Here is a 20,475-nt window from a genome sequence, read left to right on the forward strand (position 1 = left end):
CCAGAACATCCTCTGAGACAAATTACTTCTGGAATTGATAAAAAAGAATTCCCCAGAATTTATTGAAAATCACCTCCCTTTGAAATTTCCATTTATCAACCTATAAGAAATACCTCTGTCTGAATCTCTGTGTACTCCTTGATTCTCTCTACACTGACAATATTACTCTGGAGATCACTTAAATTCATCACCAGTAAATTCAAAATATATGTTGCCTAAAATAAAGTATGATTGATTAGCTTAAACTTTACTACAGTCTGGTTACTATATGGAAACTATATGTCCTAATATACCCCAATAAAGCTATTGGTCGTGGTGTAAACATAAGAATAATGATAAAAAAAACAAACAAATTCACAACAGCAAAACAAAGTAGTGCTTACCAAAAGTTACAACACATGATTTTAAGCAAGCAAATTCATTTTTATTGAAAAACATTAGTAGAACTACAGAAATTCCCTTACAAATTGTGTGTATTTTCATCTATTTCACCCACAAGTGTACCAGTACAAGTCTGTTAAAAGCTAATGTAGATTGCCATAACTACCATTATATGTAATTATAAACCAACCTGTATGGCATATACTACAGATAAACCAACTAAAGGACCATCTAATCCAGAGAAGATACTGAGTAAGGCTACAGACAACACCAGAACATCTCCAAGTAACTCTAATCTTACTCCTAACCATCTGAAAAGTAATATAGATGTCCAGCATTCAGAAAATTGATTAATCATAAATTATATGTCAATGATTGTTTTCAGTAGATAATTACTGACAAGTTACATATTAGCCAATATAAAAGCTTCCAAGAGCTTATGTCTTTTGAGTTAATACAATATTCAAATTTAAATTACTTTTGACATATAAATAATGCATTCCTCTTCACCTCATGATCTATTTCAATTTCCAAACTCACCGTAACTACAGATAGATTGCTCGGTGTGACCTACTATAGGCAGAAGTAAATGACAGATGTAACGTACTGAAGATGACAAATAAGGTAGGTGTGACCAACTGTAGAGAAGAAAAGTTAAGAGGGTGTGACTCACTGTAGGCAAGGGCAGTTCAGTGGGTGTGACCAACTGAAGAGAGTGTGGCACACTGTATATAAGGGCACTTCAGTGAGTGTGACCAACTCAAGAGGGTGTGGCATACTGTAGACAAGGGCAGTTCAGTGGGTGTGACCAATTGAAGAGGGTTTGGCACACTGTAGACAAGTGCAGTTCAGTGGGTGTTACCAACTGAAGAGGGTGTGACAGTTCAGTGGATATGACCTACTGTTGTCTTATTTTGCTGATGGAGGGTGAAATGTTGCTGCTACCTTGCTGACGGAGGGAAAGATGTTCAGTCTACCTTGATGATTAAAGGTGAAATGTTGGCTATACCTTTCTGATGGAGGGTAAAATGTTGCCTGTAACTTGCTGATGAAGGGTAAAATATTGTCATATCTTGCGGTATCGGGTGGTTTCGCCCTAGTTACATGTTCGCCCTGAGTTGTTTCGCCCTGATTGGTGAGTGGTTTCAGCCTTATCAATTAACAGTTAAATGATTGATGTTCTAATAAATAAAAGGTATTGTTATTCATGATAAACTAATTAGTACTCTAAATAAAAATAAAAGAACTCGTTAAAAAAACATGTTTGCAGAAAAGAAGTAATTAATCCTAATTAAGGAGCAATTTGGTATTTTATTGAAATTTTGATTGGTTTTTCAATTATTAAGAAAATTAATATAACGGACATTGTTATTACAGAAATATTATTGAAACGGTAATTGACAACAGATGTAATTTTTGATCTTCAAGCAATTGCTGAAAATGTATAAAAGACATAAGTTTGAACTGGCATATTCATTCTTGAATTCGTGTCAGAGCCACAACCTGCCCAGCCAGAGCCACAACCTGCCCAGCAAGAACCAGAACCTGCCCAGCCAGAACCAGAACCCATGCAGGTCGACAACCCTATAGATGCCAGCTTCGATGTAAAACTAAGAGTAGCAGATGACACAGAAGAACCACAGGACACGTGAGTTTATAAAAATTTGTAAGTATTTCATCATGTTCAATGTTTTAGTATTAGTTAAAATTTTAAACTTGTCCTTGTATTTCTGTTATCTTGTGAAATCTTTATTCATTTTAGATTTTGCATTGCTTTAATTTTATTGCAGATTCCTTAATGCAGAACCTGATCTCCCAGACGACATACTACCAGAGGAGCCAGTGGTGTACAAAGCTCTAGAGAAGAGCAGCAAGCGCGGTGGCAGACTCCTGGTATCCAGTAATGGTTATTCTTATGGTGTTAAGGTATTTTAATCTAATATAGAACTGAATTAATATGGAAAAGAATTTTTACATGCGACGTGTACACGTGCCCGAGAATACACAAATTTAAATTTTTAATTAATTCAATTGATATGTAAATGAGAGCCAGTTGTTATCAGTATAATCTAAGCACGTGCCTGAGATTACATAGGTAATAAAATAGTTAAGTTAATTGATATGTAAATGGACGTCAGGTGTACCTAGGCACGAGTCACAATTCACATGTGTATATAAATTGCAACTGTTATTGTTGTTATTGTTTTTCTTAGCAGAGGACACTTACCCTACCCGTGCACCTGGTCCATGCTCCTAGTTTTTAGTGGAGTCCGAGTTGCTCATTTACTTTTGTTACTTTGTATGTATGATTTTAGTTACTTTATGTTATTTGTTGTGTATGTCTGTTTTCCATGTCTGGTCTTTGTTCCTTGATTACATTCTTTTGATTACCGCTATAACCTTGGTTCCCTTGATTACTCTTGTTATTCATTAAACTTTATTTTGATTATAATCTGTTTTATCATGCTTATCTGATGTATTTGCCTGATTTATGATGTATAATACATGTTGATAAATATACTTAATAAATAAATAAATGCAATTAATTACCAAGTACCAGTCCAACTGGAGACAGCAAGTATATATACAAAAACAACAACAAAAAACAAGACAACATAAAAAAGACAAAAAAAAAGACAAAATAAACAAGACACCCCCCAGAGCAGGACATGCTTACATTTCTAGTCTTGCATTATTTGGTAGATATTAATTGGTTGTGCAGTTTTACATTTGACTTAGTTTATTTACACACAAATTGCATAGGCTTACATGCTTTTTCACAAGACATAGAATAATTATACTGAATAAATTCAATAAAAAAAATCAAGAATATTCTTTGATATGGATACTGACATGCATTTTATTTTTTTATTAATAAAGCATCTGAGATCGCTAAATCCTTAAATTCACTATTTTATTTTGATATACAAAAATCAGGGCGAAACCATGCAGGACGAACAAGATTTAGGGTGAAACCACCCAGGGCGAACCGGTAGTATGGCGAAACCACTCAGGTGCGAACCGGAATTAGGGCGAAACAACCCGGATTCCTATCTTGCTGATGAAGGGTGAAATGTTGCCATAACTTGCTGATTGTGAGTGAAAAGTTGTCCCTACCTGACTGATAGAAGGTGAAATGTTGTCCCCAACTGGCTGATGGAAGGTGAAATGTTCTCCCTACCTGACTAATGGAAGGTGAAATGTTGTCTCTACCTGACTGATGGAAGGTGAAATGTTATCCCTACCTGGCTGATGGAAGGAGAAATGTTGGCCATAACTTGCTGATTGTGAGTAAGTTGTCCCTACCTGACTGATCGAAGGTGAAATGTCCCAACCTGACTGATAGAAGGTGAAATGTTGTCCCTACCTGGCTGATGGAAGGTGAAATATTGTCCCTACCTGGCTGATGGAAGGTGAAATGTTGGCAATACTTAGCTGATTAAGAGTGTTTCCATTCCCTGTTTTGTTAAGCGAAATATCACCCCTTACCTTGCTGAGTTAAAGTAAGCATAGTAGTATACTATATTCCTATCTAGTCTTCTAAGTGATTCATTAATGAACCTCTCCGTAGCTCTGTATGCTCTTATCACTGAGGCCCCTGCTACTGTTTCACTGAAGTGGTTAAATATGGGAGATCGATGTACTGATTCTAATCTCTTCAACTGACGAGATGTTGGCAGGTAAAACCGCTAAAAAATGTAATAAGTTTTGTGTGTCAATGTTATGGCAAATTTGTCACAGAAAATAAGACGTAGTTTACTTTCTACAATTCATTAAACAAACATAATGAACTGTTTGTAGAACTTTTCACAGTAACAAAAATCTGAACTTTATAAAATATTAAGCCAGCAACTAACTCACTTCATTTTTCAACATAAAGTTTTGCCAAGTGCAGCATGATATGATGGCAGCCAGTTAAACTCTGTTCCCTTGGGGCTAATATGGACACAATTTTAATTTTTGACCAATTAAACATAAGGACTGACTTACAGTTTATTATGAACACAAAACTCATTAGGATACAATACTGCACAATATTCCGGAAGTCAATTTAAGTACAAAGTTCTGCTTCAGGTTGCAAATTCAACCAACAGTAATCAATATATCAACAATTCATGACATTTGATTCACTGCAACTAAAATTATCCTGAGAAACGAAAAAATTAACAACACCAACAACAATGACAAGTACAACAACATCATAACAACTTTTTAAGGTCATATAAAAACTGATGTTTAATTTTGGTGTTTTTTTTTGGGCTGCAACAGCAAGTATATCAAGTAGCACACAATACACAATCTATTTTATGGACTCTCAACAGACAAAGAAGGTAAAAGTATTTTTATCATTCACATATTTATCTTAAAATACTAAGATGATAAAGCCTAAAAAACATAAAACACAAGCTTGAGAACCCTAAAATGTCAAATCTAGTAAGTTGTCACAAAAGTAAAGTAGAGACATTACATAAGAGATGACTCATATCTAATTTACAAACCTATGAACTTACCAAAATGACACCATACAAGAAAAGAACAGGAAGAACTACTGTGAAGATTAATGGAGTATTGATACAGATGACTATCACTGTGGTAATGGCTAGATACAGTGAGTTAATTGTGATACGGAAAGTGAGAGGTAGGGTTGTGTCTATTGTCTCCATGTCACTAGAGAATCTGTTTATTATACGTCCTGTAGGGGTTGTATCAAAAAATTCCATTGGTGCCCTTATCATCCTGTCTAACATCAGAGAGTGAAGTCGACCTGCAGCTTCCACCATTCTTACTGAAGTCAGCATTGCATAAATCAAAACTAAAATTGCTGAAAAATAACAGTAATCATCTCCAGTAATCAAAACTAAAATGGCTGAAAAATAACAGTAATCATCTCCAGTAATCATCACAAACATGGCTGGAAATACCAAATAATCATATTCAGTAATCAGACCTAAAATTGCTTGATTGCAACAGTAATCATGGTAATCATATCTGTACATGAAGATACAACCCTATCTTACATGAACATGAGGCAATGAGCAGGCCAAAGAACCATTATATCCACAAGTCCTTCGTGTATTCTTTATTAGTTGGAACAATCCCTGTACCAAACAAATGGATGTGTCAAAACCATTATCCATCAAACCCAGTTGCATGGCATACAGATATAAAGGCTAAACTATTTCTACATAAACCCTACCCTGACAAACTCCCAGAATTCCATACACCAGTACATAATAATTAGTTTTATCTGTGAAGGTTACTCCAATGGCTGTGTGGTTGGTACTGTATAAGTTGTTAGCATGAGTCCAGAAAGATAACCAGAAGTTGGAGTAAACACTAATACCATGGTAGAGTGAGAATATTAGGACAATAGCAGCTGAGGTGCAGCACCCAATAGCCTTGCAGTAGTATCTATACACAGACCACTTTATCTGAAAATATACATATGGCATAATAACCACTGAGACACAGCATCCAACAGTAGTAAGTATCTATTAACCATTTCATCTGAAAGTAATAGAAAATCTTATTTAACCAATATAAGCATGACCTCACAATAATACCAGATAATCTCTAATTTACAGTTGGGTATTTTAGGTCATGATGGTATGAATAAAAAGCAGAACAGGTTGAGAAATATAGGAAGTCATTATACCTGCCCACTGTGAGTTCATTCATCATGAGTGAGCCTGATGGTAGTGATAATACCTGCCCACTGTGAGTTGGTTCATCATGAGTGAGTCTGAGGGTTTGTGATTATACCTGCTCACTAGGAATTAATTCATCATGAGAGTCTGAAGGGTAGTGATAATACTAGCCCACTATGAGTCAATTCATCACGAATAAGTTTGAGGGTAGTGATAATACCAATCCACCATTAATGGATTAATCATGAGTGATGGTATTGATAATACCTGCCCTCTGTGAGTCAGTTCATCATGAATAAGTCTGAGGGTTTGTGATTATACCTGCTCACTGGGAATTGATTCATCACAAGTTAGTCTGAGGGTTTGTGATTATACCTGCTCACTTGGAATTGATTCATCACAAGTGAGTCTGAAGGATAGTGATAATACCCGCCCACTGTGAGTTGATTCATGATGAATAAGTCTTAAGGGTAATGATAATACCGGTCCACTGTGAGTTGATTCATCATGAGTGAGTCTGAAGGGTAATGATAATACCTGTCCACTATGAGTTGATTCATATTAAGTCTGAAGGGTAATGATAATACCTGTCCACTGTGAGTTGATTCATCATGAGTGAGTCTGATTGGAAGTGGTTGTTTTCCCTTTACACAAGGCTCAATCTGCTTTGGTTTTAAAGGTTTCCTGTAAAATAATGCATTAAAACACAGTAAGGATGATTCCTATATTTCCCCCAAGCTTTGTATGCAGGTGGGTAGAAAAAGTCATTTTTTAATGTGTGGCCCCACTTTGACCCCCATGGACTGAAAATGCTAAATTCTATTTGAAATATGTTAATTATTCTTAAAACAGAAATTAAAAAAAGAATTGACAAAATAGAATGAGAAGTTAAACATTCTACAACAATATCAAATAAATGCCTATTTTACCCATATTGGTTGCTTTTTGCAGAATGGTAGGGTGCAACCATCCCATTGTTAAATAGCAAGCTTCTTCAAGCAGCAAGTAACAATATATAATGAGTGAGTCTGAAGGGTAGCGATAATACCTGTCCACTGCGAGTTGATTCATAATGAGCGAGTCTTAAGTGTAGCGATAATACCTGCCCACTATGAGTTGATTCATATTAAGTCTGAAGGGTATTGATAATATCTGTCCACTGCGAGTTGATTCATAATGAGTGAGTCTTAAGGGTATTTATAATATCTGTCCACTGCGAGTTGACACTCGAAATGCCAAGAATAAAAACAAAATCATATGGTGATCGTAGGTTCGACAAAGCACCTGCCACTTTATGGAACAAACTTCCCAGCGGACTGAAAATTCATCTTTTTAGGACAGCTTATGGTGATCTTTTATTAATTTTGACGTTATTATGTTTTATTAATGATCTATTTTATCAGTGGTATGTTTAATACAGTAATGTTATGTTTTGGATATTTATATTTTAAATGGTAACATTTTTTTTTATTGTTTTTAACTCTTATTTCATTTAAATGAAAAAAATATTAATATATAATCTATTTTCTAGATATTTTTACTTTTGCCATTTTATACTATTTAAATGATGTTTTAATACTTAATCATGTTTCAATTACATAGTTTGTAATTTTTTTTTTTGTTCATCTTTTCTTTTTTGGTTTTACAAATTTCTGTATCTAAGATACATAATTCTGGTTCTGAATAATATTTTTATTTTTATTTTCCTTTGTATAATTTTAGGTGTTGATTACTACTGTATTGTATATCATTTTTATGCTGTAAATCGCTTAGAGTAAATGTCGTTTAGATTGCCACTATACAAATATTGTAAATAATAATTATAAATGAAGTCAGAAAATTTCATAAAGCAGAAGATGCCATGCAAACTAATTTTTGTGACTGTATCAAAAGTAAAAAAAAATGCAGGTTTAAAATGGACATTCATGCAACTTGCATAATGATAATTGTGTAAATAAAGACTTGCACATATAGACTGAAAGTTTAACATAAACAAGACCACCAAAAGTACTTTCTGTATTTCTCATTCTTGAAAAGTAAAGCTGGATTATAAAGGCATGATATTACTACCAACAACAAGATATTTGACCATAAAAACCTTTCATGGAAGACAACAACAACTGTGTTGTGTCATGTCAATTAATGCATATTATCAATCTAGTCCATATTTGCATCCTAAAAAGGCCTTTGTAAAGTCCAGAAACTGTATGCATGACCACATCTACTGTTGCTGCATATTACAAACTTACTGTTTCCTGATAGATGTTAATTCGTCTGAGGTAAACCCATCAGAACTTACTGTTTCCTGATAGATGTTAATTCGTCTGAGGTAAACCCATCAGAACTTACTGTTTCCTGATAGATGTTAATTCGTCTGAGGTAAACCCATCAGAACTTACTGTTTCCTGATAGATGTTAATTCGTCTGAGGTAAACCCATCAGAACTTACTGTTTCCTGATAGATGTTATTTCGTCTGAGGTAAACCCATCAGAACTTACTGTTTCCTGATAGATGTTAATTCGTCTGAGGTAAACCCATCAGAACTTACTGTTTCCTGATAGATGTTATTTCGTCTGAGGTAAACCCATCAGAACTTACTGTTTCCTGATAGATGTTAATTCGTCTGAGGTAAACCCATCAGAAGTTACTGTTTCTACTTGCTCTAATATCATAGTCTTTATTTTCTCAACTAGAAAATGAAATCATCTGGTAAAATCAAGATAGAATCATAAGGATAAAATATATTGATGAAATATTTCTCTTGATCATTCTATAATTTAATTTCTGATAAGATGTACTATAAATATTTGGAGAACACAAGCATAATAAACCATTTGATAAACATACACAGAAAAATAACTTATGTCTGTTTCAATTCAAATACCACCAAATTTATTGATTCATGTGTGCATGATACACCATTCCCCATATTGGAGTTACAGTATGTCCTGTGACAAAACAATAGGCTCCCAGGAGCCTGAATCACTCACCTGGTTGAATTTTGCCTTTCAAAGGCAGTAAATTTAACAGGAAGTTGTCCAACAATTTTGACTCAAGAAGTCTTTGGTAGGACTTATCATAAGGATCATTTCAACAATTGAAAGTTTCTTTTTTTTGACTGAAAATTGTAAAAAAAATTTCATTTTCCCCTTTCAAGGGCAACAACTCTTACAAGGAGTCATCTGACAACTTTTATCCCTGAAGACTTTTGTTGTCCTAATAATAAGGAACATTTCAGCCATTGAAAGAAATTGGCTAAACCTAATGGTTTTGGAGATATATGCGAAAAACTGCTGTCTGACCCCTATGTTCTATTTTTAGTAACGGCTGCCATGTTTTTTGACAGATCAAAAATTCCTACAACAGTTCTATGCAGGATACCTTAAGGAACATTCATACAAAGTTTGGTTTGAATTGATCAAGTAGTTTCAGAGAAGAAGATTTTTGAAAGAAATAACATTAAAAATAGCAAAAATCGTAAAAAAGGGCAATAACTCCAACAACGCTAAACACATTAAAACCAAAATTTGACCACAGATAGATCTTTTCATGCTGAAGATTTTTTTCCCGTCAGACTTTAGCTAAACCTAATGATTTAGGAGATATATGTGAAAAACTACTGTCTGACCCCTATGTTCTATTTCTAGTAACAGTGGCCATGTTTTTCGACGAATCAATAATCCCCATATCAGTTCTATGCAGAATACCCTAAGGAACATTCATACCAAGTTTGGTTTCAATTAGTCATGTAGTGTCAGAGAAGACAATTTTTGAAAGAAATAACATTAAAAATGGCAAAAATCGTTGAAAGAGGGCAATAACTCCAACAACGCTAAACGCACTACAACCAAAATTTGACCACAGATATATCTTTTCATGCTGAACACTTTTTTCCCGTCAGAATTTAGCTAAACCTAATGATTTAGGAGATATATGTGAAAAACTACTGTCTGACCCCTATGTTCTATTTTTAGTAACAGTGGCCATGTTTTTCAAGAAATAAAAAATCTCCACATCAGTTCTATGCAGGATACCCCAAGGAACATTCATACCACGTTTGGTTTCATTGGTCAAGTAGTTTCAGAGGAGAAGAGTTTTGTATAATTGTTAATGATGACGACGATGACAACGACGGATGCCAAGTTATGGCAATAGCTCACTTGGCCTATGGCCAGGTGAGCTAAAAACTCCATGAAAACTACACAAAGTGAAGCACCTGCACTCCACATGGACACAACTGTTTAGCCAAAACGCTAAAAGCAATATTACTCTAGAAAAATCTTTGTTGCCAAGATGCCATGGCACATTAAAGATTTTGAAAAAACTTTGAAATAACCTTCTTTTTCAGAAAAAATTTTCACAACTCGTAAACCAAAAATAGGAACTTTACAAAAAATTAAAGGGAGCTTTCCATTATAAATATATACACTTTCCTAAAGTTTCATTATGATCGATAAAAGCTTTTTTGAGTTATTGTGTGAAAACTGGAAAACACTACCCTTTTCGCACATGCAACTTATACGGACAACTCAATAACCTTCAGTCTTGAAAAAAAAATGAAAGAATACCATTGTCAAATTAAGTCCCAGACACTCAAGTCAATAACTGCTGATCATTTTTGTCGTTATTTGAAACTTCAATATCCCTATACATGCTCTCGGTAAATTAATTAATGTACATGGCCAATGTGTAGTAAAAAAAGTAATTAACTTGCATCTCCTTGATCAGCTGTCATTTGTTTATTATTCTGACCCCCCCCCCCACCACCCCCACCAACCCACTCCATTTTTATTTAGGGATTACATACTTTCAGGATCATCCTCTGCATAGTTCTCTTCTATAAAATACTGCTTCAGAAACTGAGCAAAAGGGCCATCATGTTTCATCAAATGTTCATATGATCCTGTTTCTGTAATTTTACCATCCCGCAACACAATAATGTTGTCTACCATTGGTAACCATTGGATACCATGGGTCACAAAGATTCTAGTCTACAAATAATTATTCTTTCTACAGTTAAGAAAAAAAACTGTATCATTCCAATTAAAACAATATTGAAATACTGACTACTTAGAACAGGATTTTTTATACTGTTTGATATTATATTATATTTTCAATAGACCCTTCTTCAAAAGCAACTACTGGAAAAGACTCTAAAAGAGGCTGAATTGCACATATCGCTTGATAAACTACATTTTTTTTTGTAACAGCAACCAGATTTCTTCAAGTCAATGGATTAAAATTTTGATCCAGTAATATCAAATAAAAAAATAGCAAAAAAAGTAAGAAAAAAAAAAGTAAAAAAAAAAGTAAAAAAAAAAGGCAATTACTACAGCAAGGGTTAACAGGTTTCAATCAAATGAAAAATTGACCAGACTGTTCTCATCATGCTAAGAATACTCAAGAAAAACCATAACAACTTGCATTGAATTTTGTCTAGTAATTTCAGAGGAGAAGATGTTTAAAGAAAATAATTATATCAAAACAATGATATTGACGCTGACAGATGCCAAGTGATGGCTCACAAGGTCTATGGCCAGGTAAGCTAAAAATTATTGGGATAGAATTTGGAGCTGACGTGTAATTGATCACCATGACTAAAAGAGATAATTCTGGTTCCCAAGAGAATAAAACAAGAACATAATTAGTAATGCAGTAAGCAGGCTCACAAATACTGCACTTCAACTCTTTTAACAATCAATATGTCATGTAATTCCATCAAAATGCATTGAATACTTAAAGAAGAACTTCATTTACAAGGTACAAAGACAGACAGACTGACTAGCCAGTGGATGAAATCTTTCCTATATACTCTAAACCTCCATTTGTGACAGCAATAGTAAAACTTCTGAATGTTGTTCACTCCTATAGATTTATATAAGGATTTCATAGTTAAAGTTGTCTCATTTACATTTTCTCATATCTCTATTCTATAACACAACATTTCAAAAAAGAAATGCAAAATTTTAATCAATAATTATTAATTCAAATATGAAAAATTTATTTCAACATAGTTGTTGGGTTAAACTTACCTTGTTTTTCAGCAGCCCTTTATTTCCTATGACATTTTCAAAGATGTGTTTTCCAACATGGGCATCAACAGCACTAAGAGGGTCATCCATTAGATAAACATCAGAATTACTATACACTGCCCTGGCTAGGCTTACTCTCTGTTTCTGTCCACCACTAAGGTTAATACCCTGAAAGAATAAACTAAATTCAAGAAGCATTGAGTAAAAAAATAACTGTATAAATTTTACTGAAATAAACCATGATTTATAAAATCGAACTGATAACTAACCATAATTGTTCACTAGAGAAAACTGAATACCTTCTCCCCTATTTCAGTCAAATCCCTCCCAGGAAGATGATCTAGGTCAGCATTTAAGGCACATGCTTCTAATACCCTTCTGTACTTCTTCTGCATGAAGGTTTTACCAAATAAAATATTATCCATCATTGTGGCATTCTGTATCCATGCTTCCTGTGATACATAGGCAACAGAACCCTACAAATCATAATAAAAACACTATATTACAATCAGTTAAAACTCTAACATACGCTATGCTCAAGGTCACATGCTTTTTATAAAAAAGTTATGTAATTTCTATAAGAAACAAATTTAAAGATAACAAGGACACTTAAATAATGAAATTGTACAAATAATGCTTATCTGTCAAAATATGAAAATTCCTAAAACCATTTAAGAGTGGTTCTTTATCTTGTTGAAGAGTGGTTCAATATATTCTTTATCTTGATGAAGGGTGGTTATATATTTTTTATCTTGTTGAAGGTTGGTTAAATATTCTTGATCTTGATGAAAGATGGTTAAATATTGTTTATCTTGTTGAAGTGTGGTTATATATTCCTTATCTTGATGAAAGATGGTTAAATATTCTTTACTTTGTTGAAGAGCTCTCATATATTCTTTATTTTGTTGAACAGCGGTTCTATATTCCTTATTTTGTTGAAGAGTGGTTATATATTCTTTATTTTGTTGAAGAGTGGTTATATATTCCTTACTTTGTTGAAGGGTGGTTATTATTCTTTATCTTGATGAAAGATGGTTAAATATTCTTTATTTTGTTGAAAAGGTGTTATATATTCCTTATTTTGTTGAACAGTGATTATATATTCTTTATTTTGTTGAAGAGTGGTTATATATTCTTTATTTTGTTGAAGAGTGGTTATATATTCTTTATTTTGTTGAAGGGTGGTTATATATTCCTTATCTTGATGAAAGATGGTTAAATATTCTTTATTTCATTGAAAGATGGTTATATATTCTTATTTTGTTGAAGTGTGGTTATATATTCCTTATTTTGTTGAAGGGTGGTTATATATTCTTTATTTCGATGAAGGTGGTTAAATTTTCTTCATCTTGGTGGCTATAAATAGAGTGGTTATAATTTTCTTGACCTTGTTGAAGGATGGTTATATATTAGAATGGTTATATATTCTTTACCTTTTTGAAGGGTGGTTACATATTAGAGTGGTTATATATTCTTAACCTTGAAGAAGAGTGGTAATATTTTCTTGACCTTGTTGAAGGGGGGTTATATATTCTTCATCTTGTAAAACAATAAGATTTACTCTCTAAAAGATACTGTGGCTTTTCATTAAATGTTCCTAAAAATCACTCCAATGGGAAATTGATGTTGCCTAAGTCTCAAATCACATCCTATGTTATGATATAAACCTAAATAAAGCATTTTTAAAATTCTAAGGAGCTATGATGCATTGTAAGTAGTGTGAGGAAAAATGTTTATTCAAAGCTATAAATTCAGTCAATACACAAAACTATCAAAAAGGAAGTTACTGTAATTTCTCACTTAAAAACACCTGTTTTTCACAAATTTTGGAAAAGCCAAAAAAAAAAAGAGGAAAATTTTGACCTTTTCTTTCAGGTCAATCTTTTGAAGTAATGGATCGCTATGTTGACTCATTATACTTAATTAAGTTTTAAAACAATGTCTTGTTATATCGTATTTATACATGTGCCTTAGCCCTTACCAATCATGTGTACCACACTGACATATTTATGACCTATGATCACCTGTCAAGCCTAACTTGATTGCCAATTAAGAATTATTTCCTGTACACAGTCATTTTTAATCCTTTTATATGGTTAATGAAAGTGATGTTAATTGGTAGAGGATTTCCTTGGCTTTGCATAGCTTTACACATCACAGACATAAGTGAATTGTGTTGTATATTTGGTGCTAAAAATAGTTTGATTGTATGGGGCTATGTACAGGGAGTTAGTAGAGCTACTAATAGGTACCAGTATCGTATTGCATATCCCTGAGCGGGTGTACGTCAAAACATGGATGCTATAAAAATATAGTGCATTTTCTTTTTGCCTCTTTACAAAATAATGTTTTGTCAAAAGACATGAACAATGACTTAAAAAAATAGAGCAAACATCACACTGTAAGATGAAGAACTTTTTTAAAAGAAAATCTAACATAATATCATAAAAATGTTCCACTGAAAAAGTTGGTTTGGTGAGTGCAAAATGAAAGTGAAAGTAGGAAAAATGGCTATTTATAGTTCAAGACTACTTTTCTGTCCAATCTTCATGGACTCACCCTATTTTCTTTGCGGGAAATTATTTTTTCACATGTCCTTAGAAATGCTACATAAGTGAAAGTTTTATTGAATCAATTTGCATATTTTTTAAAAAATCCTAAAAATATGCACTTCACTATAGAAGTCTATGGGAAAATTAATACGATACTGAGACCTAGTAAGCCAGTTTTTCAAGTAAAGTTGGATATTCAGCAAGTGGTCTTTACCAGCTGAAAAAGTAGTACCCCAATACATGTAACACTTTTAAGATGAATTAACCAACTTTTGAACCTAATTTTTTATGGTAGCTCTGGTTTTTTGCATTTATGGTTAATTTTTACCAAATTTGGAAATGCATTTTGTTTTCATGAATTTGTAGGATATCAGTTCAATAAAATTATTATCTTGACTATTTATGATGAGCATATCTATATTCAGGTAACCTAAAGCAAGTAATACTCCTGCATAAAGGATAGTTTTCAAGTTACAACACATTTTAAGTATGTGGTTAGGACTTGAAAATAGTCATTTTCCATACATTGCCTCTTATATATGAAAAAATGAATATTTTTTTTATTTTTTGTTTTTCTTTCAAATAAATAGCTAAAATGAGTTGCCATATAACTTTGTGGTTGATTTAAACACAGAAATGTCACAAAAGTCATCAGCCAATTTTTTAGTAGACTTTTTTTAGTGGTTCAAATGGACAGATTTTAATGCGGCAAGAAAAATAATGGTGTTTTTTCATATAAAAACTGAATTTTTTCAAAAAGTATCTAAAGCAGACAATTGTTATTATAATATTTATACCAGTAAACTATATTTCTTGCATCATAGCTATCTGTTTTAAAGAAAAAGTCCTTTTCCTGTCATATTGAGGTCCATTTGTATCTGCCTGGGGTACCAAAATGGCTTAAAATCTGTATTTTCTGCATATGAAAAGCTATATTTTTTTAAAACTATGATATTGGTATAATTTTTTCTGGATTTATTATGATTGAAATGACCATATCTATAGTTTAAAACAGTTGGTTGTACCGGTCATTATACTTTACTTTAAACAAGAGGCTCCCTTGAGTTAAAGACAAAAAAGGAGGTTAGGATATTAATATTTCCATATATGGAACTCACAAGTGGGGATTAAATAATGATTTGGAACTCATAGTACAGCTCATGTATCTACCATGTCAGAATAAACCGCAAAGTTGCTTAGTTTGATTAATGCAGCAGCTTTTTATCAAAAGTAATATTTTCTGGCTAACATTGAGATATTAGTCTTATGCCTGGAATAGGGTACCTATATAAGAATTTTAATAGAAAACTCATGTTTGTAGCAGGGCAATGATATTCTGAATTTTCAGTATGAAAATGAATACTATAGCAGAAAAACAACAACTTCTAGGATTATATTGAAATGTTTATTAGTAATAGGTACCAGTATCGTATTGCATATCCCTGAGTGGGTGTACGTCAAAACATGGATGCTATAAAAATATAGTGCATTTTCTTTTTGCCTCTCTACAAAATAATGTTTTGTCAAAAGACATGAACAATGACTTAAAAAAATAGAGCAAACATCACACTGTAAGATGAAGAACTTTTTTAAAAGAAAATCTAACATAATATCATAAAAATGTTCCACTGAAAAAGTTGGTTTGGTGAGTGCAAAATGAAAGTGAAAGTAGGAAAAATGGCTATTTATAGTTCAAGACTACTTTTCTGTCCAATCTTCGTGGACTCACCCTATTTTCTTTGCGGGAAATTATTTTTTCACATGTCCTTAGAAATGCTACATAAGTGAAAGTTTTATTGAATCAATTTGCATATTTTTTAAAAAATCCTAAAAATATGTACTTCACTATAGAAGTCTATGGGAAAATTAATACGATACTGAGACCTGATACATTATGTTGAAATGGGAATAGGCTATTTTGTACCATCAAGTCAAGAATCTTTTAGACAAAAATAAGTGGGACTTAGAAGGACCATTTTCATCAACATATGGACAGAATTTTTTTTACCACAATTTTTATACATTTGACCTCTTTCTGTCCCTCAGTAAACATATTGACCAATTATTGCTTGAAATTATAAATAAATTGGTAAACAACCATCTGCAACAATAACTTTATAGATGACAATTGACCTGTGAAGCCATACTTTTAGCTAAAAATGAAAAAATGTGACAGTTGTATCAACAATCGTGCACGTGGCATATCAAGATGCTGATACTTTGACTTTCTGAATCCACCAAAAGAGAAATCCTTGTTTCAAACCACACAACATTCAAGATAATGAATATAGGGTTTGTAAGTCTGGTTCTAATTTCAGTTTCCCTCCCGGAATTTCTGATTTAGAACGTATTGAAATCTGAAGACCTATCTGTATTTTACTGTTTACTTCCGGAAATCAAAACGCTGCAACACAATGCAGAATCTTCTATTTTATGCTTTTCTTAACATTTTTATCCTGTAGAACTAGATATTTGTCATTTTTTGTCAATATTTTTACACAATAAGATATTTTGCTTTTAAATACTGAACCCAATGATATGTTAATGATGAATATCCATGCATTTAAATGGTAGACGAGGACTCAGTCTCATGAAATCACGGAGTAACATGACAAGACTTACATACCCTATTAAAAACTTTCAATGCATATCTTATTAAAAAATTTATATTTTTACTAATTATTAGAATAAAAGTAAAAGTTGCATACAAACCATATAACATCCTTCGTGTTTTTACAGAAAATAAATTTACCTTTTGTACACCTCTGCAGAAATTCTTAGTGATGAAAAATTAGGGAATTTAGAAATTGAAAAAAAATTTCCAAAAATGAAAAGTGAAGAAAAAATTAGGGCCAGAATAAATAGAGTCAATGTATGATATGGGTGTGCCTTACTGTGGAGTATGATTCCAGTTCTGAAATTTGTTTGGGAGAGAAGGCAGGAGATATTGAGAAATGAATGTAACTACAGAAGTCAACTGCAGACCCTTGCTCTGAGCTGAAGTATAATTAAATAAGTAAGTTCAAATCTTTCACAAAACTTCTTCACTACCGTATGTCCCTCCATAGCACATAAAAAGCAGATCTCTACATTATGGAGATAAAAAAAAACAAAAAAACTTATGGTACCTTCAGAGCAACACAACCATCAATCTTAAGCAGCTCTCCTAGTATGGCAGACAGAAGTGATGACTTCCCTGCACCAACATGTCCCACCACTGCCACCAATTGACCTTCTCTTACTGTCAAGTTTATACTGAAAAAGAAATTACCTCTTATCCACTACTTATAATATAATACAACTTTTCACATTTCTTTTTACAGTCCTTATATCATATTGGTGGTTTACTATTAAAACTTCATGAAAATTACTTTTATTACATGTAGACAAACAAGCATTCTGAGAGTTTTGCATGGCAATACAAAGTCCCCTACTGGAAGAAATTTATGTTGATGAGAACAGAATGCAAACTTCATGAAAATTTGTTAACAAGAAAAGTGAGGAAAACTTCAAGTTGGCATTAATTTTCCAAGACCAAGGGCCATAACTCAACAAAAATAAATGGAAAAGAACAATATTTTAACTTGATCAATGACTTGCCATGGTGAAACAATGTTCCAAATATAAAATGAATACCTGCAAGCATGAAGTGTGCAAGACTGACAGAAGACTGGTGGATGGAGAGAAGTCCCCTTAAGTGAAAGTTGGCAGTAGGGGACTTATTAAAGAACCTTAGTGAGTGCGCTCACGTACACCAAACATCCACACTAGACCCTCAAATAAAAACAGACAGGTCAAAAACACTAAACCCTACGCAACATGGTAGAGTAGGGTATAAAAATTGAAGTTCATCACCCAAAGACAAAATGACTGTTTAATCTTTGTTTCTTTTTGGATGTTTGTACAAGTTACAAAAAGATAGAATAATAAAAAGTGGAATAGTTTGATGCCTCTGAATAGTCATATATCTAAATGTATATGACATTTAAATAAGACTGAAAGCTGTGTAAAAAACACACCATTTGAAGCAGAACAGACAAAGAGAAAAGAACAAAGTTTTTGTGTTGAATGTTGTATTGCAAATGGAAAAGCATAATAAAAGTCCTGTAATAATAACAACAATAACAATAACCTAACAATACATGTCAATAATATACTCGCGTTGTGCAGCACTGTATATTCTCAACACCATTATCAAAACTATAGTAATACATACTCAGTAAGTGTGGAGTGAGAACTATTCTGGTCCCAGGAAAATGTACCTCTCTGGACTTTTACTGCATAATCTGAATAAAAAACAAGTTGTACTATCACTTTAATAGACAAAGTTGTAGCTAAATACAAGCTTAATGACACTTTTTCATTCTAATTTGAAAAAGCAATTAAGTGAAGTAGCAGTCTTTATAAAAATCAGACAGTAGGTGGTTCATGCAGATCCAAAACCCAACAAATTCACATTCATTTCTTACTCAGAAATATTTACAGACCACATAACCAGTCTAAATTTTTTTCAGCTGTTACACTTTTGATATAAATATTAAATGGATAACAAATAAAATTAACACTTTGCAAGAGTTATCCTTCTTATATCAGATTCATTTAGGTGGGGGATGAATGTATGATTTTCTCTAAAATAAAAGACTTAAGGGCATATTATAATAAAAAACAATCATTGTTTTTATCCTGCACCATGAATCACTTGCATCCTTGGAAGTGTCTACATTTTATATGTAGATATGTATATTTTATATACACCTTTGATTAAATAAAAAAATGAAAACCATGATACTCTCATTGAAAATTTCTAAAAATCCCTTTTCATGGAGATCATTCTGAGAAAGTTAATCATGCAAATTTCAAAATTGGTTGGATTTAAGGGCTGAAATTAACAACGTCATTACAGAATCTAATATTTCTATATCTCCTATCAGGGGAAAAAATGCAAAAACAAATTAAAATCATTTTTAGAGCGGTTATGTTTGATGCTCCCTTCATCTAAAGGCTTTTAACAGTACAATAAACCACATAAACCTCGTACCATTTTTCCGCCAGGCAGGTTGTGGTTTACCCATTACCAAATTCCTTGACTTTGAGATAAGAAATAAAGAAAATCATCTAATTCAAACACCTTTAAGAAAAAACTACTAAGAAACAGACATTGAATAGACTTAGTAAAAAAAAAGACCCTGATGAAGTGTTACACATACAGGAAAAATTGTAACATGTTTTTCATATGTTTACGATCACCATAAAAAAAAACCATGATAAACATATGTTTGCTATAAAAATATAAATAGGTAAGCAAATGTTTCCCTGGTGATGTCAATCATTCAAGATATATGTTTTTATTCGAATTGGGGCAAAATATGTGGTTCATGAGTTTTAATGGACAAAAATAGATATATTTCCATACTGGTCCTAAACATATGTTTTGAAACACATGAAAACATTCCTTTCAATTTTTTCTGTGTTTATACCAGTATCATAAATATGTAGTACATTATGAGGATTTAAATCAAAATAAAGTCTTATTTACATACCAGTATCATAAACATGCTCTACATTATGAGGCTCTAAATCACCTGAAGACAGAAAATCATGGACTCTTCTCAGTGATACTCTGCTCTGAAATAGACAATAAATAACTTTTCGCAAATTGATGGTTTCCTTTTATTGGTATTCAAAGTCTCATAATTCTTAAAGAGAAATTGAGGAAGCAATAAAAAACACAAAATTGAGCTTACCAGAAGTTATCTACATAATCCTTCTAAACACAATTTTAACTTTAGTGTAATGTGTAGACAGACAGACAGACAGTCTGAAAGACCAACCACAGAAAGTTTCAATGTAGAGTTATCTTT

General features: G+C 32.6%; 1 protein-coding gene across 2 annotated transcripts in view; it reads right to left on the reverse strand.

Moving 5' to 3' along the window:
- Positions 1-20,475, reverse strand: part of LOC148610920 (ATP-binding cassette sub-family C member 1-like) — a 58,917-nt gene that overhangs the window by 11,846 nt on the left and 26,596 nt on the right. For both annotated transcript variants that reach the window (XM_088590836.1, XM_088590837.1), the window contains 13 exons: positions 20,155-20,239; positions 18,831-18,900; positions 17,743-17,869; positions 12,362-12,538; positions 12,063-12,230; positions 10,838-11,021; positions 8,629-8,719; positions 6,617-6,713; positions 5,579-5,813; positions 4,893-5,203; positions 3,871-4,070; positions 572-692; positions 114-215 (listed from right to left, as the gene is read on the reverse strand). In XM_088590836.1, the coding sequence (XP_088446962.1) occupies positions 114-215; positions 572-692; positions 3,871-4,070; positions 4,893-5,203; positions 5,579-5,813; positions 6,617-6,713; positions 8,629-8,719; positions 10,838-11,021; positions 12,063-12,230; positions 12,362-12,538; positions 17,743-17,869; positions 18,831-18,900; positions 20,155-20,239 (1,968 nt within the window). The remainder of the gene's footprint in view (positions 1-113; positions 216-571; positions 693-3,870; positions 4,071-4,892; positions 5,204-5,578; positions 5,814-6,616; positions 6,714-8,628; positions 8,720-10,837; positions 11,022-12,062; positions 12,231-12,361; positions 12,539-17,742; positions 17,870-18,830; positions 18,901-20,154; positions 20,240-20,475) is intronic.

This window comes from Perna viridis, chromosome 7, assembly GCF_037379345.1.
Source record: "Perna viridis isolate PV_CMFRI_1.1 ecotype Kerala chromosome 7, ASM3737934v1, whole genome shotgun sequence".
Classification (NCBI taxonomy): domain Eukaryota; kingdom Metazoa; phylum Mollusca; class Bivalvia; order Mytilida; family Mytilidae; genus Perna; species Perna viridis.